General features: G+C 49.5%; 1 protein-coding gene across 1 annotated transcript in view; it reads left to right on the top strand.

Annotated features, from left to right (window-relative positions):
- UNC13C (unc-13 homolog C) overlaps positions 1 to 25561 on the top strand; it is a 137487-nt gene that overhangs the window by 91410 nt on the left and 20516 nt on the right. The window contains exons 18-24 of the mRNA XM_060282475.2: positions 3807 to 3940; positions 5575 to 5660; positions 15363 to 15489; positions 16966 to 17062; positions 17873 to 18016; positions 19247 to 19324; positions 20816 to 20893. Of these exons, the coding sequence (XP_060138458.2) occupies positions 3807 to 3940; positions 5575 to 5660; positions 15363 to 15489; positions 16966 to 17062; positions 17873 to 18016; positions 19247 to 19324; positions 20816 to 20893 (744 nt within the window). The remainder of the gene's footprint in view (positions 1 to 3806; positions 3941 to 5574; positions 5661 to 15362; positions 15490 to 16965; positions 17063 to 17872; positions 18017 to 19246; positions 19325 to 20815; positions 20894 to 25561) is intronic.

Genomic DNA, 25561 nt, shown 5'->3' with positions numbered 1-25561 from the left:
TTCCTCAATGCCATAGCTCAGGGACATCCAACTCCCAATAGACTGTGATCTACTCACAGTGTAAAAAAACTGGCAGTGATCTACCCATTGTCGTTGGATGGATCAAAGTTGTTGAGCTTTTTTGGGGAAGCCAAGTTGGTTGAGCTTTTTTTAGGGAGCAAATGAATGAATGGAACTGAATACATGAATGAACATTGCGATATACACAGAACATAATCAAAAGTTGATTATATAAAACAGTTGAGGGTCCTGAATCCCCAGTCTGATAGTCAAACTTAATCTAATGGCCCACTTTTTTGCTAGGAAGCAAAAGTTGCTGAGCTTTTTTAGGAAAGCCAAAATTGTAGAGCTTTTTGGGGGGAGGGAGTAGATCACTGAGTGGCCAGAGATCTACCAGGAACACCCCATGATCTACCAGTAGATCACGATCTACCTGTTGGACGTGCCTGCCATAGCTTAATGAAGGAACTCACTCTCTACAGAGCAGCAACGAGGGGTGGTTCTGTAGATGTTTGGGTCCCAGATGATGGGCAGTAGCACCAAACAGGCTTCCTATGAGCCAGTATGGGTGGCTGCTGGGATTTGCTGCTGACCACCAGCCTTTCAGATACCTACTGCTGAGATCGTGGAACTGGGAATGCCACAGGGTTGAACCACAATCCTCTCCCTCCCGTATGCCGGTGGCCTCTGAAATGTCTTGGGGGCGTGATGAGCCACCGTAGACACTGCACAATAGGAACACCAGTCCTTTAGCGGAGGACCCTCACCTCCATGCCTTGTTTGTGGGGGCATCTCCCACCCGCCCGCTACTCCAATCAGACCCCGAGGCTGGATGAAGCTGCCTCTCTCTCACGCTCACTGCTGGATCCAGCAGGCTACGATCTGCGTCATCCCAACCTGGCTTGCAATGAAATCGCTGCAATAAAAGTGGAGATTGGCCACATTCCTTCCTCTCACCCTTCTAAAAGGAGGGATAATAATAGAGGGCAATAAAGAGACAGGCAGCCAAATTGCCAACACCTAAGATGTGATCAATTAAATGAGCATTGTAACAGTAAAAGTGTGCCTTGCCTTTATGGGAAAGGAAATCGTGAAGGTTGCTCTTTTGGCTGAGGTCTGCAATTGGAATCCTTTTTTTTAATGGCGTCACCCAGGGATTGGCTTGTCTTACTTGTCTTACTTAACCAGTAAAAGAAGCCAGCGCTTGTTCCTTCCGTCCTTCCTGGCAACAGTTACCTCTTGACATGCACAATGCACGCAGTTTGGTTACCCCTTGGATGACCCTGAAGGGACCTGATGCTCAGAACTGTCATTACAACCGGCTGCTTCCGACACATAGCAAGAATTCAGTCTTTGATGCTAAACAATGATAGCCCTTATCACCCATGAGTTGCCTCTGCCTGCCTTTATAGCCATCATTTTTCTCCCAGCAAATCTCTGAATGACATTCGGACACATTACACAGTCACCTTCGCCATCAACTCGGGTTTACAAGGATCCAAGCAGCTCAGGCTCCGTGTCTCCGTGCGGATGTTAAAACAAAAGCAGTATTTTAGAGGCTGATCCTTGTTTGGCATGAAAAAAGCATGCCCGATAGGAGTAACAGACACAGGTATAGCAAAAGAGGATTGGAAAATATTCCTTTATGTCACAGGCGCAGCGAGGACCTTAATTGCCAGAAATTGGGAGAAAGAATTTGTGCCAACAAAAAAGGAATGGCATGATAAATTATTACTGTAGATTATATTGAATTGGTCAGATTAACAGAGACAATTAGGGGACAACCTAGACAAGAATTTCAAAAAGAAAGGGGGAAATGCAGAGAATACTTTACCAAACAGAGCCCCCAAATATACACCTGGACTTGTTTCGATTAATTTCTACGGGAGACTTTGCGGTTTTTAAAGTCATAATTAGGAAAAATTGTAATAATCACATATAAAAGAAACAGTATACAAGAAGTAAATGAGGAGGCCATTTACAGGAGAAAGGAAGTCTTTTATTTTTATGTTATGTTTTCTTTGTGTAAGGGGATAGGAGTTTAATTTTGATAATTAACTTGTCAGTGGTGGTGGGTTTGTTTGTATGTATGAGTTGTATGGGGTCACGAAGAGTCAGACACGACTAAACGACTAAACAACAACAACAACAACATGTTGTACATAAAGTATTTTTTTTAAAAAGGAAGCAGCCAAGAATTAATTAAAGGGATAGTATTGTTGGACAAGAAAAAGAAAAGAAAAAAGCATGCCCGATAGCTTGCTTTGAGCAGTGCTTTTCATGTATAACTTTGGGTACATCTGGAGCAATCAGAATCAGCATTACTCATGAATAAGATGCAAATGAGGCCCATGTGTGTGAAATAAGGGAAGTGTGTGACCTGCTAAAGTTCCCCAAGAGCAAAGGTGGTGGCTGCAAGGGAGGTTTTTCAGCACTACCAGAAATCCTGGCAGAACATTCCTTCTGAGAACAATCAGGGCAGCATGAAAGGGTCTCTACCCAGAGACTCCACAGGGTCCCAGGGCTTCCCCATCTCTTTTCAGCTGACTTGCCCTTCGGTTTTCTTTTGCTGGTTTTAACATTTGTTGCTTGCCATAATATAGTTGTCCAAGTAGCTGCAACCTTTGCCAGACAAAGAAGCTGGATTCCCAAGCAGCTGGAGGAGGTCTGGAGAGCAGCACCACTGGGTTTCAGATGCAGACCCTCCTTTCCTTTTTCCAGGGAGCACCCAAAATGGCTCACACTATAAAGGAAAATGATCAGTGCAACTGTATTGAAATAACAGCCCACATGATTGCACTCCCGGTAGTTCAACCGCTTTTCATGAGGCACCCCTGAAGTGATTTACAATATAATAACACATATAAAACAATAGCATGTAAATTGCATTTCCATAACAACTTTTAAAAATAGTTATAATTTTTTTAATTTACTTAAAAATTTAATTTTTGTAAAAAAAACGGTTTAAGACAACAGCACAGAGATAAAAATCACAGGGTGGATGCTTGACTCTGGAATTGCCTCCTTTGCTCACCGGCTTTTTCCAGGGCTGTTGTTATTGCACTGTCCTGTCATTTTCTTGATCTGATTTGTGGTGTTTTCCATTTTTGTTCTGCTGTCAAAGGCAGCCTTCAAGGGCATCTATCACTTTTAATCAAAAGCATCTTCTTGCCTGGCTCAGTCCATTTTAATGCTTCCTTCCTGTTCAGTGTGGCTGAGGCCCTTGGCAATTAATAGCCCCTTAATGGCAGTGCTGGTTCCCAGGGGAAACCAGTAACTAAAGCCCACCATCACTGCAACTGCCCTGGAGGAGGCAGCAGTGGCCCAGCTGTGCCATCAGCGCCTCCTGGCCTCAGCAGTTGCCTGACTGAGCAGCTCCTTGCACCTCCAGCAGAGCTGCAGCCATCACTGGGATCAGCTTTGACTAGCAACCGGCTGCCTGGCTTGCATTTGCGTCTTCTAAGGGAGAGCTGTGCCTAGAGAGAGGGATGTCTGAGGAATTGCTCTCCAGAGCATAATTGGGAGAGGCACTGCTCAGACCAACCATTGGCACCGCAGGCGGTCAGGGTGTGTGTGCGTGCGTGTGGCCAAAGAGGGCAGTGCAGTGCTCAGCTTGGGCTCTCTTGCCTTCCCAGAGGAGGCCTTTGTCGACTTCAGCAGTGAGCAGATGCAAAGAGGCAGGCACTACTTCCAGCAGTCCTGGGAAAGCCTGTTTTGCAGGGCTTTTTCTGCATCCTGCTTTTTAGCAAACAGTGTTAATAGAAAAACAGAATGGACTCTTTATCCTTTCCTTTTCCCGGTAACAGGGTAAAAAGCAAGATATTCCTCGGGAGGAACAGGGTCCAACTACTAAGAATCTGGATTTTTGGACGCAGCTCATTACCCTCATGGTTACCATCATTGATGAAGACAAGATGGCCTACACTCCTGTCTTGAACCAGTAAGAAGGCGGAGATAGACAGACATTTCGCAAGGCCTGCTGTGAGGTCACCCATAAAACACTGCTAGGAATAATGAGCAGCTGAAAAGTTGTAGCATTTTTGGCTCATATTTAAATGTTTTGTTCACATCTGTAGACCTTAGGATGCTTGACTTTCTGTGGAAGAGACCCTACTTTGCTGTATCCTTCCCCCCCTCCAAAAAACAAACAACCCACCATTCCACTACAAATGGTCCTTAAGGAAGGAAAGCAGTGCCACTAGGTCAGTAGCCCAGCCACAGGAATTGTGGTTGCAGGTAGGCAACCGACAGCCCAGGAGTGGCCACTGCGTGGAGTAACCACAGCAGCCACCATTGTTAAAGTCAGGTGGCCCCAGATCAAGAGCTAGCCTGATACCACCTGCTGACAAAACCACCCTCCCTCATGCTGATTTCCTTTCGGGAGTCAGCAGCCCTGCCCTGGCTGGGGATCTCCCCCACCTTTGCACTCCCCAGTCCCTGGGAATTAAGGTAAAAAAATAAAGAGGGTATTTTAAAAATTCCAAATTTGCACAGCACTCCAGAAAGCAAAATAATCCGGAAAAGCTTATCTAGCAGTGAGCTACGGAAAACACATTAAGAGCTCATTCTTGCCCATCCCATGGAGCCGGCATTGCCCTGACAAGCCTTGCAAAATCAGGAGCTGAGCATCTCTGGGCAAGGCTGAGGGGCTGCTGATGAGCAAGGCCTGACCCCAGCACCCTGCTGAAGCTGACTCCTCAGGACCCTTTCCTAACACTTCTGGTTGCCAGAATTGAGCTTCCTTCTGGCTTAAAGCCGTTCCTGCTTTCCTTGGGGGGGGCACTAGCCCCACCAGCACCACTGCTGCCCCTCCAGCTTCTCCCCGAGCTCTTTTTAAATAGGAGCCCTGCCCAGAAGAGGACATGCTCCTCCATGCAACCTCCAAATGAATACTGTACGGACTGTTGCCTGCCCCACAGTTCCAACAGTTCCATTCCTGCCATCCCAGTCCGGTGGACCTTTATGGGCCCAGAGGTTCACAGGAACATTGTAGAGCCTTCTTCCATCTCATCCATGGCGGGGATAGTTCTGTGCACACAAAGTAAAAGTGGACAGGTCCTCTTCCTTCACTTCTTACTTTCGTTATGTGTTTGTTGGGGGGGGGGAACTGCCACTCCTTTAATCTATGTATATGATGGGAAGGCCACCCTCTCAGTTGTTAAGTTTTCCCCACGTACAGGGCTGGTTTGCCCAGAGGAATGACCCCTCCCCATATACGTAGCCAGAATTTTGTTGGTGGGGGGCAAGCCTTTTCTTAATGGGGACAGGCCTCTTGTTGGGGGGGGGAGAACCTCAGTTAGCTAAGCATTTTTATTTAATTTTATTGATTTAGGGGGAGTGGCTGCCCCTCCCTGCCCCCCTTGCTACGCCCATGCCCTTTCCCCCCACTCCCGTGACCCTTTCCTGTGTACAGCGATTGCCATGGGGAAATCTGAGGGACAATGCAAGCCAGAAGGCGGGGCACCATTATGTTCCAACCCCTTCCCAATTGAGGGGTGTCTAGGGCTGACCGTGGCTCATGCCACCCTTGCCAGCAGGAGAACTGACAACGCCCTTCCGGTTGGTTTCTTCCAGGTTCCCTCAAGAGCTGAACATGGGCAAAGTCAGTTCGGAGATCATATGGACCCTTTTTGCGCAGGACATGAAATACGCCTTGGAAGGTAGGGGGTTCAGATGTTCCCTAGTAGAGCAGGGGGCTATTTCTATGTGGAGCAGCAGGTGGGATTGCGGGAGTGTGGAGCGTTCACAGGATGGAACGACCCAGCAAAGAAAATGGTGCATTTAGTATTAACCAGTGTGGAGAACTGGCTGGTCAAAACATCTTCATCCCCAGAACCATTTGTCAGTGTAATAAAAGTGGTGAGTCTTTAGAGTTCTCCACAAAGGGGCAACGCAAGAGTAGAAAAAATTCTTCCTGGAGCATCATGGGGGTTTGACGAAATAAGTCTTTGGCTGTTCACACCACACTTGGCCCTTGTCACATGAACTGAATTTATGTGCAGCTGAGAGGATGATTGCATCCATCATGGTCCTCTACTGTGAGAAGCCGGCCCTGCTTCCCTTTCCTGTGGCATTTCCAGGATTTGAACCATGGCAGCATCTGGAAGCCAGGGTGGAGGTCTCATGACCCTGATGCATAGCTGCCAAGTCTCCCGTATTCCCCGAGAAACCCCCGTTTTTCCAGCTGTTCCCAGCCGAAAAAACGATTTTTTTTGTTTTTCCCCGGTTTATTCTGGTGCGGCGGCCATTTTGGAACTTGGCGGAGCATGCTCAGAAGCGACTTTTGATGCTGCTTTGCCCAGTTCCAAAATGGCTGCAGCGCGACTTCTGGTGCGGCGGCCATTTTGGAACAGGGCAGAGCAGCATCAAAAGTAGCTTCTGGGCATGCTCCGCCCAGTTCCAAAATGGCGGCAGCGCTACTTCCGGTCTGCTACTTCCGGTCCAGTCCCTTATTTCTCAGGCCGGAACTTGGCAGCTATGCCCTGATGGGATGGGGAGCTGCTGCCCCCCCCCCTGCGCCACACACACACACACCGCTGGCCCGTTGATGCCAAAAACATGGGGTGTCCTGTGTGGCCCCATGTCCTAGGACAGTCTTGGCCACTGGCACACTCCAGAGGTGAAGACAAATGAGTAAACAGAAGAGGCTTGGTTGTCATGGTTGTCATGGTCACCCAGGAGGCCGGAAATCATAACTAGGGTTTGCTTGTGGATTGGCAACAACCCTTCACCCTCCGTCTGTCCAAAGCAAGATCACTGGGACACAGACTTCCCTTGGCCCACCACAGAGCATGTTCTGAACCTTTTGTCCCCCCTGCCTGCTGTTAATCTTCCAGGGGAGAGCCTGGCAGGGATCCCTATGGGTTAACTAAGCAACTGCCGAGGGCCGCATGGCTGGCTTTCCCCCTGAAACGCTCGAGTGAGTGAGCATCAACATGAGGCAGCGACCCCCTCCCAGCTGCTGCACATGGAAATGCACACAGGGGATGAAGAAAGGAGGACTTAGGCAGGATGGCAGAGGCAGTGGCAGAACCATGGCAGGAGGGTGGCTGGGGGCATCCAGCCCAGAAATGACCACCTCTGTGCATCTGGCTTTGATGAGAAATCAACTCACTTCACATTCAGAGCGGCAGAAAATGGCTTCCCACTGAGCTGTTCAGCAGCAATATTTTCCTGGAGCTTCAGAGCGACCTTGATAAAAGCGACTTTTAAAGAGACAAGACTAAGATCCTGGCTACAGGGCTGCGAAATGCAACAGTGTTAAGCCAAGGGTGTGTGACTGCTTGGGTTTTCAATTAAGAAAATGTGGTTTGGGTGACCCAAGTTGCATTTTGGACCACAATTGCCATGCACTGCAGCCAGCAGAATTGTAGGGTGCTGGAGCTGATGGGAATTGTAGTCTAAAACATTGGGGGGCATAGGTGCCAACTCCCTGGGTGCCCAAGCACCAACAAATTTCCCCGTGAAGGGACCGGGCACCCACAAATTTGGGTGCCAGGGCCATGCACGCTGCATGGCACCCACAGTCGCGGGTCCAAGTTGGCACTCCTGATTGGGCGGTGGGTTGGCTTAGAATTAACCGAAATGCTCAGCATCTGTGCTAAGAATGCAAATTCTCTTTCCAGTGTCTGTGGCTAGAAAGCCCTGTCTTGCTCCATTCTCCCACTGCATTGTTAACCCTAATTCTAATACTACTTGCTGAATGAAACTGTTTGAGGGCAAATAAAAGTTTAATGTGGAATAAAGGGAGGCATTGCACTTACAGTATGAAAAAAGCAAGACTGGGGTGGATTGGAAACATGCCTGGGAGAGGGCAGGGCAGCTTCTCTCCTGTATTACTGCTCCATCCACTCTAGTGTTTCTGCCCAGTGACCCAATGATGGATGTGGAAAGGTTATTATTTTGGGTAGACATGAATTGTCCATCATTCAGAGAGGAGCCACATGGCCTCAGAAAGGCCCCACGCAGGTTAGGACGCAGCCATTGCTTCCTAACCTGTTTTCTCCAACGTGGTGGATTGCGCCACATTGTTATCTCCTGCTCTTAGTAAGACCTTAATGCTGCTTTAGTCCAGAGAGCAGCTGCTGATGCTCTGCCTGGCAACAGATGTTGCCCCAACAACACGACGCTTCCATGGCCACCTGACTTCAGGAGGCTGGATCTGGGGATTAGGAGGAGGAAGGTTGCCATCCTGGGGCTGCCTTGCTGCTGCTGCTGCAGCCTCCTTAAGCAAGGAAGAGGGCTCGTCTCTTTACAAAGTCAAGCCAGCTGGGCTTCCTGTGCATTTCAAACTGGGGAAGTGGGGGGGTGTTAAGGTAAGTTCCCCCGGCAGCTTAGCATTGCTTCACTGTTGCTGGACAAAAGCCCTTCAGCCTGAAGCTTGTGGGTCCAATGCCTGAATGCTTTGCTGAATAAAAGAATGCCCTCCCCAAAAAGAGAGAAGGCAGCCTTAGAACCCTTCCCCTCTTGTGCTAGTTTGAATAGGCAAACTAGCATATTTTTACATGGGGGAGCATTCAAACATAGATTCCACCAGCAGCAACAGAGATTTCAATGAAGGCTGTTGAGCAGAAGCTTACAAAAAAAAAAGTGCCCCCAGCCCAGAGCCCTTCCCCGCTCCCTTCCCACTTTTGAAGAAGAATGCTCTGGACCCAGCCACAGCCAGCACACAGCCAACCTTGCACCCGTGTCTCTCCTGCTTCAAAGACTGCCCTAAGGAGCTCAGGGATCCCAGGCAATCCTCCTCCTCTCTCTGTCCCAACCAGCTGGCCATTGCTGGTGACAAGAAGAGGCTGAGCCGGCTGGAACACCCCATCCACTGATGCGCTTGGGCAGCTCCTGTGGCTTTGTCACCAGAGATGACCACATGTTGAGTCCTTGCTGGTGGAGGCTCCCAAAGGCAAGGCCAGGCCAGGCGCTTGAGCTGGGAAGCTCTGCCCCCTTTGCCATCCTCTTCGCCTTCATAGAGATGCCTTGTTATTTTAAGCAAAGATATAAAACTTGGCAGCTTGTCACAATTGGTCTCTGGCCTTTGCTGCCATGCCCTGAGGGGACTGTTTCCAACAAAGCCTTTTGGAGCCTGGTGCAGGCAAGGCCAAGCAAGCCCCAACCCCACCAGAATACAGACTCCCGAGATGAAGAGTAAGAAGAGAAACATAGACAATCCAGCACGGGTGCAAAAGCAGCCTCCACTCTGCCACCGATTTGTGGCCTGAATGAGCCCTGCTTTGAGGCCTTGTGGCTTTGGGCATCGCCTCATTCTCTGGGCAGCCAGAGACAGTACCAGTGTCAGACAAACCGGCAGCCATTCCACTTTGCAAGGCTCAGGGAAGAAGCCTTTGCGGGCCGGCTGTCTGCATGGGTTCTGGCCATGGGTGAACTCAGGGCCGGGTCGTTGTAGACCCCTGGTGGCGCAGGGCAACATGGCGCCGGCCCGCCAGGAGGGTGCCGCGAGCTGCGCCCGCCCGCTGGCCAGCCGGTCCGCCGGTCCGCGGCGCAGGTGTGCGCGGCGCCCACCTGCCCACCGCACTGGGAAACGGGGCGGGAGGGCGCCGGAGAGATCGCGCTGTGCCTGCCCGCCCGCCACGCGGCAGCGCCACACCCACCCGCCCAGCGCTGGGAAACGGGGCGGAAGGGCGCCGGAGAGATCCAGTGCACCATGGCGACAGGGGCGCTTAAGACGGCGCTGGGTGAACTCCTTCACGGGTGATGGTCGCCTGCCTCCTTCTGCGCTCCAGAGTTGCCCCATGAAGAGTCAGCGCTGGCAGGGAACAGCTGACCTGCATCTGTGCCATTTGTCTCTGCCTGTCGAGGCAGACAGGGAGTCATCATGATGATGAAGTGGGCCTCGTGTTCGCCTCGCAGCCAAGCCTGTTGCTAGAAGCCTGAGAGATGCTGCGTCCCTTGAGGGGCATGTGCAAAAACATCCTCCTGCTGGGGTGAGGAGCCTGAAAAATAAAACAGGAAAGTAGAGTTTCTGCCTCTGTGCAGCGTTACCAAATGAAGAGGGGCTTAGGGCCCAAGAAACACCCTGAGATGGTTGTGGCAGTTTGTTAGATGTGGCATCTGAGATGGGGTGTTTATCTCCTTTGAGCCCAGGATGTGTCAGTGGATGGGAGCCAATAAGTTCCACCCCAATCTGCCATCAGCCCTGGAGAACTCAGAGGGGGGGGAATGCCATTTAAATACAAAATCTCTGAAGCAATAGGCAGGGGCGCCCTGAGCAATAGACAAAATTTGGCATCTCCCTAAATATTTCCTATTTTAACAACAATTCCTTTTTATACTGTTGCTTTTTAATGGATCTTCTCAGTAAGTTCCTATGTAAATATAGGTATTATTATTATTATTATTATTATTATTATTATTATTATTATTATTTTGCACCCCCTTGGCTTGAAGCCCTGCGTGTGGGAACTGCCCTAACTCTGGCGCTGCAATAGGCATCAGCAGAAGATATTTCATTTTAGATCATTCCCTTCAAATCCCATCAGAATTGGAACTATTTTATTTGCTAGTAATTGAAGCACATGCTCAATTATTATTTTACTTTTATTTTTATTTGTTTATATCCAACCTTTCCTCCAAACAGCTCAAGGTGACATAGATGGCTGGCTTTTCCCCTCCCCATTAAGTGGGGATTTGAACCCTGGTCTCTCAGGTCCTCATCCGACACTGTTAACCACTACACAACATTGGCTTAGTCAGCACCCTCCAGAATGGATACCTGCGGCATTTCCAATATATTTCTAAATGGAAGCGGGTAGTCTTGTTTACACGCATTTTCTGATATCCTTCCCAAAATGACAGATTGGTTGTTTGGTTGTTTTTATTTTGGAACAAAAAAATGCCTCCTCTTTGAAGGAGGAAAACAGGCATAAATAAATAACGTTGGCACTGGAGACGGGCAGAGGGATCTTGCCAGTCACCTTGAGAGTTTGGATGCAGATGGATTATGTCCTTGCGCTTTTCTTCCAGAAGACTTGAAGGCTTCTTTGGAACTTGGTTGTCATGGAGACCTTCCAAGCCATTTGATGGAGGGACAATCCATTTGGCACTTGCCATGTTGTTGCTGCAAGCGGAGGGGGAAAAAACACTCCTTGCTGGCAATTTCACACCTTGATAGGGGTCATCTTGCTGGGTGCCATCCAGCTCACAGTGAGGGGGTGTTGCAAATTATCCTGGCATGGGGGTGGGGGCAGGGAGAGATTTTTAAGCCAAAGGACCACATTCCCTCTTGGTCAACCCTTTCAAAGGCCACATGCCAGTGGGGAACTGGGACAGAGACAAACACAGGTTAGGCAAACGCAAACTAGGCAGAGCAATGAATGTGACTCAAAACATTGTACTGTAGGCTACATTCTGTCCACATAAAAGTTCTGCACAAATGTACAGTACACACACACACACTTCCAAGCAAGCAAGAGGCATGGTCCTAGCTCACAGATGCATTCCAGACCAGCAAAATTACCCCAGGGGGTGAGTTAGTGATGGGTGTGGCCTGGAGATAAGGGGTGTAGCCTAGGGAGAGCTTCGGGGGCCATATACTCCTATTTGACCCCTGAAGAGAGGATAGAAGAGAGCATTCATGGGGCGGGGGCCTGAGGTTCCCCCTTCCCTGAACTTGAATTGCTCATTTGTGCCCCTGCGTTGTTCATAAGGGGCAGTGGAAGGAGCTCAGCTCTCCTGCCCTGATCAAGAGAAGCTTGAGGAGGATCCAATTGTGTAGCAGCCCCAGCCGGGGGGGGGGGGGGACGACGTGCTGTGAGAACTACAACAGGCTCAAAATCGGGAAGCTCTTTCACCAGTGGCTCTCTTGATCAGCAGGCTCCTCTCTCTCCTCTCTCACGGGTGTGTCCTGCACAACCTAAAAATTGCCACTGCACTGCCTGCTTCTTCTTAGGACAGATGGAGTTCAAAGCCTCTTTCAGGCAGGGGGTGAGTCAAGGCAAACATTCACCTCCAGCGCTGGGGCCATTAAGCGGAATGCAGAGAGTGGCTGCCGGCAGAACCTGCTCATAGAATTGTAGAGATGGAAGGGACCTCTGGGGCCATCTAGTCTAACCCCCTGAAATTCAGGACTCTTGTACCCAATGTGACTCTCATGCTCCACTAACTGAGCTATCCCAGGTCTTCCTTGGGCCTCCGCCACCAAACAACACCCAGGCTTCATCCTGTCCTGTGGCTGTTAAACCTAAGTGGTAAGAAGTGAACAGCTGGGGGGGGGAGAGAATGAAAGAGTCCTTTGAGCATAAACAAGGACCTCCTCAGCAAGCGAAGCCACTGCTGGAGCTGTGCCCACCTCTCTTGGCCAGGGTGCTTTTGAACAAGGCTGGTATGTTTAATTGGCGTAGCTGGCATCAATATTTTGTTCTGGCAGAACAATGCAGTTTTGCATAATGTGAACGCTGCAGAGGAGATAGACTTACCCACGCGCCTGGCTCCAAAGGTTTTGCAGGATGTGCGTCCTGCGCCTTCTGTCAGGGTCTTGAGTTTGACTCAGGAAAGGGGCCTCCCAACTGGGCCCCCTCCCTGAGGCCAAAAAAGAGACCAATGCCAGCCCTGGAGGGTTGTTGTTGCCTGTTGCACCACTTGTGAGTGCAAGAGCAGCTGAGGAGGAGGCAAGTTGCCCTCAAGCAAGCATCCCATTATGGGCCACTGGGGGAGAACTGGAGGCTGTATGAGCTCCTCCCACACCCATCTGACACCATCTCTTCCATTAAGATTTTATCCCAGAATAAATACTGTATTTAACCATATTAGCAGTGGTGAAAGGTGGTTCAACTGTTGTAATAATAATAATAATAATAATAATAATAATAATAATAATAATACCCCACCGATCTGACTGGGTTGCCCCAGCCACTCTGGGTGGCTTCCAACACATATAAAAACATAGAAAAATATCAAACATTAAAAACTTCCTGATAAATAAATATCCTGCAGTTTATTTTCATTGTCATCTATGCAGCCATTTACCTGGACAGAAATTGGACCGGCCATTCCTAGCTACGTATCTTGGTAGGAAAATGGATTTGGCTCGTAAATAAGTTTGCAATGCAAGAACTTCACCCAGATCTTTCCCCGAGGAAAAAGGTGGGGGTGGCTGTTGACTTGGAACTGTATGAGCCGTGTTTCTCCTGAAGCAATTGTTAACAAAGTTTGCCACTCTTAATTAGAACTTCAGCCTGCAGGTTTGCAAAGGACAAAATTGCTGGAGGAAAAAAGTCAATCCAAAAGGACAGGGCTGTTTTGGAAGTGAGAAATTGAACCACTCGGACATCTGTCTTCATCAAGCAGAACTTTTGGCATCTCACTTCCTGAATTGAAAAAGCTTCTCTGGAAATGAGCAATAGGAGCATTGTACACACACACCAAATGAAATGCACCTTCTTGGAGGAAAACCAACACATTAGCAACCACACCACAGACCTTATTTACATACGGATTGAATTAGAGGCACAGATCCTTTATCATCATTTGCAAGGTGACACCTTCTGAAAGTGATCTGAGTTCTAGTGGGCCCTATCCAAAGAGCTGCGCAGCAGCACTCGCCCGGTCCTTCTTTCCTGGAAGCAGCCTTGATGGAGTGGCTTAGAGGCAGGACCTGAGCACAGGAGGTGCCCGCATTGATTGGATCAAGCTGAACAGAGTCTCTTCAGATGCACCAGCAAGCACATAGGCTGACTCAAAGGTCACTCTTGCCACTGCCCCACCCACTGGCCCAGGGAAAAACAAATCTTGCATGGCAAGTCTCTTATGAGCAAGCAAGTGGGCCCACTCAGAGCTGAGTCGGCATTTTGCTTGCAGGCTATGGTTTGGTTTCTAGACCCTTCCCAGAGTCCAAGGGGCTCAGGATCACGAGCACAGGGCATATCCACACTTCTGCTTGTCCCGTGCCTAGAAAGCTCGAGTCCAAAGTGTTCTGCTTGACGCATGCTTTCTTGGTGCGGGTCCAAGGGGTTTTCCCCTTGCCCCATTGCTTTCCCAGGAAAAAACCCACTCTTCAGCTCTAAACTGGAACCAACAGCCATCCATGGCAAACCCGAATTGCCGCTTGCTCCGATTGAGTCCTAGAGAGCAGTTCTCCCTGGGGGGAAACAGCAGGGCAAGAGGAATAAGCCATCTGTCATGGATGCTTTAGTTGAGATTCCTGCATTGCAGGGGGTTGGACTACTAGACCCTCGGGGTATCTTCCAACTCTAGAGTTCTACGATTCTTAATCCACAGCACAGTAAAGCTGGCCCATTGCAGTCAGCTCAGATCTTGCAGCTATTGTGAGAAAGATGCAGCCTGGGGCTTTGGCGAGTCTCCAGGGTGGACTCAGGATGGAAGTCCATAAGAAGACCTCTCTTGGTGACCTTGTGGCACATGCCAGACACAGGTTTCTCTCCCCTCTCCTGAGCTTAAGCAGGCTGCCTGCCAGAGAGGGAGACCTCTTGACGGCTTCCTCAGCCCCCTGGCATTGGCTTGGCTCACTTGAGTCCTCTCTGGCTGTTGGAAATGCTGTATAGGAAGCTACCTTATCCTGAGTCAGACAATTAGTCCTTCTAGCTCAGTATTAGGGACCCAGGTGGCGCTGTGGGTTAAACCACAGAGTCTAGGGCTTGCTGATCAGAAGGTCGGCGGTTCGAATCCCTGCAATGGGGTGAGCTCCCGTTGCTCGGTCCCAGCTCCTGACAACCTAGCAGTTCGAAAGCACATCAAAGTGCAAGTAGATAAATAGGGACCGCTCCAGCGGGAAGGTAAACGGCGTTTCCGTGCGCTGCTCTGGTTCGCCAGAAGCAGCTTTGTCATGCTGGCCACATGACCCGGAAGCTGTCTGCGGACAAACGCCGGCTCCCTCGGCCTATAGACCGAGATGAGCGCCGCAACCCCAGAGTCGGACACGACTGGCCTGATGGTCAGGGGCCCCTTTACCCTTTACCTTTAGCTCAGTATTGCCTACACTGGCTGGCAGCAGTGGCTCTCCAGGCCCTCTCTCTCACACACACCCTTGCCTATAGATGCCCCTGAGGATTGAACCTGAGGGATTTTGCACACAAGGTATATCTGCCTTCCTTCAGCCCTTCTCGTGGGAGGCACAGCCCATCTCTGCAGTGGGTCTGCTTTCTTCATGAGTTCCAACGCTCTGTGACTCTCTTTCCTTAACCCTTTCAGGCCTGTGACTCACTTGTGGTTTTTGTACCACCTTAGATCAATGAGCCCAAAGCAATTCTGGAACCTAAGCAGATCTCAGGTGTTAAAAAGGCCATTAAGATTTATTTTGCTGGGTCTAAAATGTGCACAGGGACTCTGTAATTTTATTTACAGCTGGAACTTTATTAAATATGTTATTTTTATTTTTCTGTGTTCCATTACAGAGCATGAAAAGCAACGGTTATGCAAGAGCACAGATTATATGAATTTGCACTTCAAAGTGAAATGGTTTTATAATGAATATGTGCGCGAACTCCCCTCGTTCAGAGATGCAGCGCCTGAATACTCTCTGTAAGTGGGGGGGGGATGTTTCAGTTGGGGGGGAGGAAGAACATTCTGGAGCTTTTATTCTGCTTGTTGGGCTCAGTTTTCTTTAAATATTCATCCAGCACATACTTGAAACCAGAGTCCATTTGTGTTAAGGTGCACTTAGAACTTTAAAAGACTCTAAGTGTCTTTCCCCTGCCTTTTTTTAATTTCTCAGTGAACCTTTTGCAGAGAAAAGGCAATCAGTTTCTCAGGAAGGGGCTTTTCAGCAATTATACTTAAAACCTCTTGCAGGCATCAGAATATTAATGGGGGAGTGGGGAGACACAAGCCTCAAAGAAACTCCAGGCGGGCTCTGGGTGGCTGCTGCTGCCGCCCTCCTGCCTGGAGGCTTTTGCCCACATCATGCAGACTGCATGGCACCCTCTTGGAGGAGTGTGGAGGCCGTGGCAATTCTGGCAATTCTTTTTTTTTTTGTAAATTATTTTTATTAAGGATTTTCTTGGGTTACAAAGGTAGTGCAGTGTCTCATGCATCATTTTTACACATCAATTTTACTTGTTGAGACATTAGGAGGAAGGGGGGAAAGAGGTGGGTGGGATGGGGAGTTGGGTGTGGTGGATTGCCAATATTCCTGTTTTTCGTGATATGTATAGGGGTTCGGCGTCAGCGTCGTTTGTGTAGGTTCTCTGTTGTTTGTTCGTGCTTTCTCTGTTGGTGAGAGAGGTCGGGATTTGTCTTAGGATGCGATTGCTCATTTATGGTTGGCTGTGATGATCTTCAATTCTGGCAATTCTTCAGCCTGGAGGAGAGGGCTATTGATGGCTGCTAGCCGGGATGGCTATGCTCGCTTCTGAATACCAGTTGCTGGAAACCACAGGAGGGGAAAGTGCTCTTGTGCGCGAATCCCCATTGCTGGTTTCCCCTGGCATCTGGTTGGCCACTCTGAGAACATGATGCTGGGACTAGATGGGCCATTGGCCTGATCCAGCAGGCTTGGGACTGTTTTTTTTCCTTTTCCGTTCATTGAGCATTCCCCCACACACACACACCCAACTGCATGCCATATTTGTTGTGTTGCTTCTTGGAATTCCAGGGTCTTCTCCCGTATAGAAGCCGTCGCTCTTTCCCTGCTCTCCTGCAAAATGTGGAATCCTGTTTGGGCAAGGGTGGGTGGAGAGCTGAGTCTGGGAATCAAGGCAAGCCAAAAGACCGCACCCTCTCCAGCCTGACAGTTTAGTCATAATGCAGCCCTTTCTCCCCCCTAACATTGGAATGCCCCGGAATCCCCCAACTGTGGATGCCTCAATACTGCAGCAAGGGGACTTTCAGGGCTATAGGGTTGTAGGGCTGAGGATTGCCTTGAGCCACTTCCAAGGCACCATATCCTTTGCATCAAGCCCACTTCACTCTGCGCACGTTCAGGCACAAGGAGGAACCTGTGTTGACTGTCTGAAAAACAAGAACATGGGTGAAGCAGCCACCTTTCTCCCTCCCTAGGTGGTTTGAGCCTTTTGTCATGCAGTGGCTGGATGAGAACGAGGACGTCTCCATGGAGTTTCTTCACGGTGCACTTGGAAGAGACAAGAAGGACGGGGTGAGCAGAGCTGTGAAGTGGGGGAGGCCCTGAGGCAGGGGGCACTTTGGGTGATGGGGCGGTGGGGCCCACTCACTCAATCCACAGCAGCCGAGAGGTTTCTTGACATATAAAGTGGTGCCTGAGGTAAATAAATGCACCTGCCCACTCCATCTGCACTTCCTCTTGCACAACAAATATGTATTATTGCCTTGCCCTGTTCCTCTCTTATTCCCCCGCCATGGAGAGATGGAGAGTGGCTTGTTTTGCTAGGCAAAAACAAGAGGAGGAGGAGTTTTTTATTGGACAAAAATGCCCCTTTCATTGATTTGCTGTGACAGCATTTGCAATCCTATCCAGAGAGCTATAATTAAGGCAGTAGCTGTAGCCAGGCATTATCCTGTAAAAAGGGGCATCTTTTTGCAGAAGCAGCAGAGGGAATCATGGCCAGGAACTGCCCACTCACGAGTGAGGAGAAAGCTCTGTGTTTGCTGCCACAGAGCATAGCAGCCTCAACGCAGCACTGGATGCAAACCTTACAAGACCCTATTGCTGTTTTATGACCTATTTAGGTGGCAGATTTCCCAAGACCCCTTTCTTTCAAATGTGGGCTGCACAATCTGTGCTGCACTCCCGGTGTGCTCAGTACAACCCCGGAAGTTGAGGAACCATGGCTGGTGCTGCTGTGGCTGTTTGAGTGTGGAGGGGTTCACTTTCTGGAGAAATGTGGAAAGAATGAATAGGCTGAGAAGAGCCTCCGGCCAGGAAGCCACACACCTTGCACAAGCACCCTTTAACAGTGTGTCCTTGTGTGTTGTGGTGTCTGTGTAGTTCCAGCGAACATCGGACCATGCCCTTTTCTCCTGCTCAGTGGTGGACGTCTTCACGCAGCTCAACCAGAGTTTTGAGATCATAAAGAAGCTGGAGTGCCCTAATCCTGAAGCTCTCTCTCATCTCATGAGAAGGTTTTCTAAGGTAGATTTGCATCCTCTGAGCAGCCTGGGGTTTGTGAGGAGCAGTCACGTTTTGTCCCCGTGCTATTTTAATCTGTAGCCTTGTATATTAAGCCTCGCTGGCATTCTTCAGCTCTTGACTGCTGCCCTGTCAGAGAGGAAATCTCCACTTTTCCAGCCCTGTGACGTCCTGAAATTCTCCCATTAGATGTCATGTCTGTCCAGGAGAAGAGCTGTGTGCGTTACGTCAGCCACACCTTATCTAAGTAACTGGGAGCCCATCCATGGGACAGGAGGGGGCACGAGAGGCGCCTTGGAGGGGGGGAAAGCTGCTCTAGTCTGGCAGAGTCTGACAGGTCCAGTGTTGGCTCAACAAAGATGGAAATGCCATGCTTATGTTGTTTATTTTATTAAATTTATATACCACCCTTCATCTGAGCGCCACAGGACTGTTGACTATATAAAAACACAAAATACATGACAGAATAACAAACAAAACAATACCACCACCCCAACACACAGTTTAAAAGGCCATCGATTTTTAATTAACCAAAGACCTGGGGGAATAAAAATATTGTCGCCTGGCACCTAAAGCTATGTGATGAAGACTCCCTGGGAAGAGCATTCCACAAGCGAGGAGCCACCGCAGAAGAGGCCTGTTCACGGGTTGCCACCCTCCAGACCTCTCAGGGAGGAGGTAGACAAAGAAGGGCCCCAAATGAGTACTGCAGGGTCTCAGTCGGTTCATATGGGAAGAGCTGGTCGTCGTGTTATTGCTGTTCTTATGGCTATGCACTCCTGGTTGTTAGGGAACCAGGGGGTCCTAGGCAGCCTTTCCTCAACTTCCCCGTTTCAAGAGTTGAGCAGATTTCTGAAAGGGTGGGGTGCAACGAAACCATGGCTAAAGTTTCTGTGAATTGTGGTGGGGCGCACAGACCAAAATGGCAGATAGCTGCAGAAAATCATTAAAGGCTGGAGAAGTGAGAAACTGGGAGAAAACAACATTGCCAGAGTCTTCCATCCCTAGAAACATCCACTTATTGATGCTCCTTTGGGCCAGAGGCACCAGCCCCACTCTGGACCAAGTGGCAGGGAGCTTAATTCCTCGGCCAAAGGGTCTGGGATGAGGCTTGGCTCTTCTGCTCCAAGCACCACCGCCCCAGGGGAAGAGGAGGAGGAGTCCTCCTATGGAGTTGCCACCGTAATGTGACACTGACGCCTGCTCCTTTGTGTGTGTGCTTTCCCCCCCCAGACGATCCATAAAGTGCTTGTTCAGTATGCTGCAATTATTACAAATGATTTCAGCTCTTATTGCGATAAAGAAAATTTGGTGAGTGGAATTTAATTTCTCCTTAACGTGCTGTCCTACGGTCCCGGCAGGTTGGGGTGAAACAGGTTCTGTGCAGAGGGGCGCACGCGATCTCTATGGGGAGAATCTGGCCAGCTGGAGGGCAGGTGGCTTCCTGTCCTTGGGGAGGTTGGGTCAGTGGCTCCTTCCAGGGACCAGATTGGGGGGGGAGAGTCATGACTCATTAGCTTTTACTAATTAGCAAAGCCATGTAGCAGCTCTTAACCACAGATTGGGTGGGGAGGGGGATAATATAGATGCCACACTTTTATAGATGCTGCCTCCCTCCACCCCCACCCCCACCCTACCTCCAAGAACAAGTAGCATCTTCAGGGAAACGATTCGGATGAATGAGAGGAAAGGGTTAAGCACCTTCTTCCCGGATCGCCCAAGCTGCTTTAGGCCAGGACAGGTTCTCTGTCCCTTGAGCTCAGGACTGTCGAGCCAGCCAGTGCCGCTTAATGGACAGAGTTCTCGGCTGAGACAGTCATGAAGGGGCTTTGGAGCAGTCACTTTCAGCCTGCCCCACCTCGTAGGGTTGTGGCAATAGCTAATAGGACAGCTCCATATACAGCACCCTGAACTTTTTGGAACGGCATAGAGAAGTGGTAAATCAATAAAAGGGTAGTAGTAGTAGTAGTAGTAGTAGTAGTAGTAGTAGTACAGTGGTAGTAAATTTCTATAGTGCCCTTCATCCATAGATCTCAGGGCACTTCACTGTAAAAAAAATACAATATAAAATTATTATTATTATTATTATTATTATTATTCACATTACAGTGGTACCTCTACTTACGAATTTAATGCGTTCCGAACACACATTTGTAAGTCAAAAAAATTTGTAAGTCGAATCCCATAGGAATGCATTGGGAGAAAAAATTCGTAAGTCGAAGCAACCCTATCTAAAAATTCGTAAGTAGAAATCATCCTATCTAAACCGCATCCAAAATGGCGGACGGAGCTCCATTTGTAAGTAGAAAAATTCATAAGTAGAGTTATTTGTAAGTAGAGGTACCAGTGTATTTGCATTATTATTAGCATTACTGTATTATTATTAGCATTATTAGCATTTATATTCCACCTTTTCCTTCAAGGAGCTCAAGGTGGTGTACATAGCTCTCCCTTTCCTCATTTAAGCCACACAACAACCCTGTGAGGTAGGTTCATCTGAGAGGCAGTGGGTAGCCCAAAGTCACCCAGAGAGTTTCATGGCTGAGTGGGGATTCAGATCCTGGTCTCCCAACACTCCAACCACTACACCAAATGGCCACAAAATACATAAGCATAAAAAAACCCCAAAAATAAACAGAGGAGGGGGCCTCTGTTAGGGTCACCCCTCAAGCCTCAAGATGCCGTTCCAGAACCCTCCTCCTCCATTAGGGCTCCCTGGTCAGTCTTGGCAGCACTGTTTTGCAGCCGGATCACAGCTCCTGGTAGAGTTAAGTAAATCCATGCTTTGTCTTTTCTTCATAGCCCTGTATCTTGATGAACAACATCCAGCAACTGCGAGTTCTGCTCGAGAAGATGTTTGAAGCCATGGGGGGCAAAGAGGTGAGTTGTCATGGCTTGTGTGCTTTGACCCTTGAGAAACAAAATATGAAGGAGGTTTAGGCTGCTTCAGGCATCCGTAGGCCCGTCTGGGGTGCCTGAATCTCGTTCCGGTCCTGCTTTTGATTGACAGGTGTCTGCAGAGCCACCAACTGTGTTTCGTGACTGCCTCCCTTGCCTAGGAGCTCAGAAAGGCCGCTCTGGCCCTGCCATCCCAGGAGAGGAAATTATGTGGATAGGAGAGTCCCTCCAGATTCGGCACAGTCTTCCTGCTATGGGGAGCACATTTGCTCCCTGCGTTTTGTTGAGATTTCCCCTTTTTGCGGCCAAAGTGGGTTGAGCATCACACTGATTGTCTGGCTCCCTGTGATGTCACGAGGCCACTTCACCTTCCCTCCCCAAAGCAGTTTTACAACTTTTAAATCCTTATGGTGTTGTTTCTCTTTTTAAGCCAGGGAACAAAGAATATGTCCTGTGCTTTTTCAAAAAAAAAGTAGAAAGCGCACACAAAAGTCTGTGTTGGACTTGCTGGTTTTTCCATCCGCCATTGGCTCATCCTCTCTTTTGGGGGGATGGGGCTTGAGACATTTGAGGGGGGGAGAGAAAGCCACATCCTTGGATAGGCCGTTATCTGTGGTGTGTGGCCGGCACTGCCCACTGTGTGTTCCCTTCTGGTCTCCTGCCTTCCTCCTTATGGCTCCTGCTAGGCCATCTTGTGACTCCATTTGGTGATGTGTCTGTTTCCAGCTAGGCTGGTGGTTTGCTGTCTGTGGGCAGGTGGGGAGTGGAAGGGGAGTCAGGGGGGTGCCCACTGCTTGTCTGTAATCTGTCGTCCTGTCTTTGTCCAATACCTTTAACTTGCCATTCCCTGAGCAGAAGCAAGAAGGAGAGCGGTTCTCTTTTGAGGTTTGTGATAGTAAGCACACCTTCTCTTATTCCTCCTCCTTCTTCTCCTCCTCCTCCTCCTCTTCCTCCTCCTCCTTGGGCGGCTCAGAGCCCTTGCACTACTGAGGTGCTATGTGTCTGTGCATCATCGACAAATGCTATGTCACCAGAAAGATCGGCGTCCAGATCTTTCAGTGGACAAACGGATGGCTTCTTTTTTAGAATGCAAAGGCCATGAAGACTTGCTGGAGGGGGGGGGCTGTTTGCTTTAAAAACAAACAAACAGGCAATGCGACTGTAAACCAAAGCACTGGGATTTAAGCTGATTTAATTCTGTTGAAAGCAACTGGATAAATGAACAGACTTGGACGTCACACCTGGGCGGGAGCGGAAGAAGAGGGCATCAGACAGCTTCACTGCAGGGGCTGTTTTGGATATCACAATTTAAAGTCCCAGTTGAGGAGGGAAGGAAGGATGTGGCCAAGAGGCACATTTTTCTAATGCTGGGAGGGAGGAGGGCAAGGCACGCTTGCGCACACACACACACACATACACACACACTGGACCTCCTGAGTGAATTGAAAACTTCCAAGGAGGCCCATTCCACAGTCATATATTACTTAGCATATATCTATGTAGCCACCAGCAATGGCCACAATCAACCACACATTCACCTGCTTTTAAGCCCTGCAGATTTAGAGAATCCACATTTTGCTCTGCGCTAAGTTGCAGCCTGCTAACCTCTCCTATGTTTCTACATCAAGTGCTTGCTTAGCTTCCCCTCCTCTCTTCCTCCTTATGGCAAGAAGAAGAAGAAGAAGAAGAAGAAGAAGAAGAAGAAGAAGAAGAAGAAGAAGAAGAAGAAGAAGAAGAAGAAGAAGAGAGTGCTCATGTTTTCCCCATCTTACCCCTGCGCAACTGAGGCTGGAGAAAGCCTCCTTCCATCTCAGCAGAATCTCCCAAGGGCTGCCCCATTCAGTTCCATGGGGGAAAAGCTGAGCTGCACACAGCTGACACCCCCTTTTGCATTATTCTTCTGTGAAAGAAAAGGGGCAGGCTCAGTGTGTGGCAGCTCTGTTTTCTTACTAAAGGGCATGCAGGGCCCTGGCTGGGCAAGCAGCAGGCCCAGCACCCGCCCAAGGATCCGTGGCAGAGGCGCAGTGCGAATGCCTCTGCCCCCTCCCCCCACCCCAGGCCAGCCCTCCATGAAATCGACAGCCGGCCTCTTCTCCAAGCATGCGCAAAACGGAAGCTCCCCTTCCTTGCTTGCCTTTCGTGAGGCTTAAGCAAGTGCTAGAAGGGGGCCTCCGTGGCTTCCACGGCCCGGTCCGTGGATCTGCACTCAGTTGCTTTAGTTTGCTGTTTTCTGTGTTTGAATTACATGCCTGTGCTCGGGTGACATAGGCTATATGGGCATTTTCAGAAAAGCAATTACCGGTAATAGTGCATCATGTTTAGCAATGCCTGTGGATGATCAGGTCTCAGCGCAGAGAGTTGATTACCCGGCAAGAGTAGCATGTGCTCCAGAGTCTATGTAATGGATGTGTCTGAAGCTTTTCTCCTGCACCCAGTCAGTCCACTGGCTGGTTTGTCCCGTCGGCTGTCGCCTGTGCTGCTGACCAACAATGGCTCCCCAGGGAGAACCTCCCTCTCCCACCTGCAGGCTTCCAAGTCCTGCTGAAGGGCCTCCCCAGGTCACCATCCCTGCCTTGGAAGCCAGTTTCCACCAAATGCTCTCTGAGGCCTCCCTGCTGCTAATGGAGAGTCTTCCCTGTGCCCCACCCGCCATGTAAGCGCCTAAAGGGCCTTCCCCAGGAGCAATGGTCTTCCGTAGGTCACGCAACCCCATGCCCATGTGTTAGGCAAGCCCCACCAGAATTGTCAGGCACCCTGGGATCACGCAGGTGCTCTCCCTATGGACAGCCAAGCCTAGTGTGGTGTGGGGGCCATTGGGGTTGGCATCCGGAGAAGCCACAGTAGTGTGTGTGGGAATGTTCAGGGATGTGTACATTCCCAGTACGTTTCCGAGCACAATTCAAAGTGTTGGTGCTGACCTTTAAAGCCCTAAACGGCCTCGGTCCAGTATACCGGAAGGAGCGTCTCCACCCCCATCGCTCTGCCCGGACACTGAGGTCCAGCGCCGAGGGCCTTCTGGCGGTTCCCTCGCTACGAGAAGCCAAGTTACAGGGAACCAGGCAGAGGGCCTTCTCGGTAGTGGCACCCACCCTGTGGAATACCCTCCCACCAGAGGTCAAAGAGAACAACAATTACCAGACCTTTAGAAGGCATCTTAAGGCAGCCCTGTTTAGGGAAGCTTTTAATGTTTCATGGATTTCTGTATTTTAATATTTTGTTGGAAGCCGCCCAGAGTGGCTGGGGGAACCCGGCCAGATGGGCGGGGTATAAATATTATTATTATTATTATTATTATTATTATTATTATGTGGATGAGGAGATATTGTCTAATATTTCCTATCCTAACTTGTGTTAACAAGTTTCCAGGCTTAGCAGAGTTTCGCGTTCCCATTTAAACACAGCAGAAACGGTTGCACAGGCTTGCTAAAGCCTCTAAAATAATATATATTCTTGGTATACTCCCCCTTTGTCCCTCTTAAAAGAAAAGACATGACACAGTACTTTTAAAAGTATGAAAAGAGTTTACTCACAGCTTTCATCCTGAGTTACAGCATGATCTCAGAAGGCAGGATGGCTTAGAAAAAGATATATATATATATATATATATATATATATATATATATATATATGGAGTCTAGTCATAAGGAGTGAGGCTCCATTTTCCTCTCTTGGCTGGAAGCCGAGAGAGAATCTCTCACTAAAATGTGGTCAGTTTTAGAGCGTAGTCAAAAGAGAGAGCCTGTCTCTTATATTTTACCTGGACATGGGTGCCCTGTCCTTATATTTTACCTGGACATGGGTGGAGCCTTGTCCATCTCATTTACATCTAGGGGAAGTCAGCCAGAGCAGTAGAGAACAGGAAGTTTCAACTCACTGGCTAGACGTCCCTTAATGTGGACACTCTAGGAAATGTTGTGACTGACTGCCCATCCCACAGTGTGACCCCCTTCATAGCACTGACCCCCTTTCCCACGTATCCCATCTCCAAAGAGGACTTTGGAGACAGGGAGTTGCCAGGCCTGGAATTCCCATCATAGCGATGTTTTTAGCAAAATGGGATCTGAGTGCTGCTTTAGTGAAGTGGGAGCCTGTGAACCCCAAGGGGGTGCCCCTCATGGAGCCCTCGGGCTGGGCCCCCCCCCTTGCCTAAAAGGGGCTCTGGGGGTAGGTGGGCATTGCACTGCCAGTGGGGCAACGAAAATGCCTGTGCATGGACCCCTTTCTCCCTCTCCCATTCCACGACACAAAGCCCGCCTACCACCAATCTCCCTGGCCACAAGGCTGGCGTGGTTGTCTTCCATCTGCGGTTGCATCCCAGACTGTGTGCCAAGGCTGTGCGGCCCCTTGGGCCTCCTCTAGATGCGGCCTGTGCTGGCGGTCCAGGTTCTTGTTGGTCCACCCTGACGCCCACAAAGGGCTAACAGTGAACAGCTCCCCCGCCTGCGAAGCCTCCTTTCCCCCTCCGGAAAAAGCATGCTCCACAAAAGTAGTAATAATAACCACACCCGTAGAGTCTGCCACGCTCTTCTCCTCATTGCTGGATGCTCTGCTTCTCTCTACACTAATGCAAAACAGCGTGGAATCCCCTCCCGATCCAAAACAAGGCTTCTAAGCAAGTGCAGCCCCAGGGCAGGGCAGGTGGCTGCCTCA

Source organism: Zootoca vivipara, chromosome 13, assembly GCF_965207765.1.
Source record: "Zootoca vivipara chromosome 13, rZooViv2.hap1.1, whole genome shotgun sequence".
NCBI lineage: Eukaryota > Metazoa > Chordata > Lepidosauria > Squamata > Lacertidae > Zootoca > Zootoca vivipara.
The sequence above is the reverse complement of the archived record's forward strand: the minus strand, read 5'-3'. Positions and strand labels throughout refer to the sequence as shown.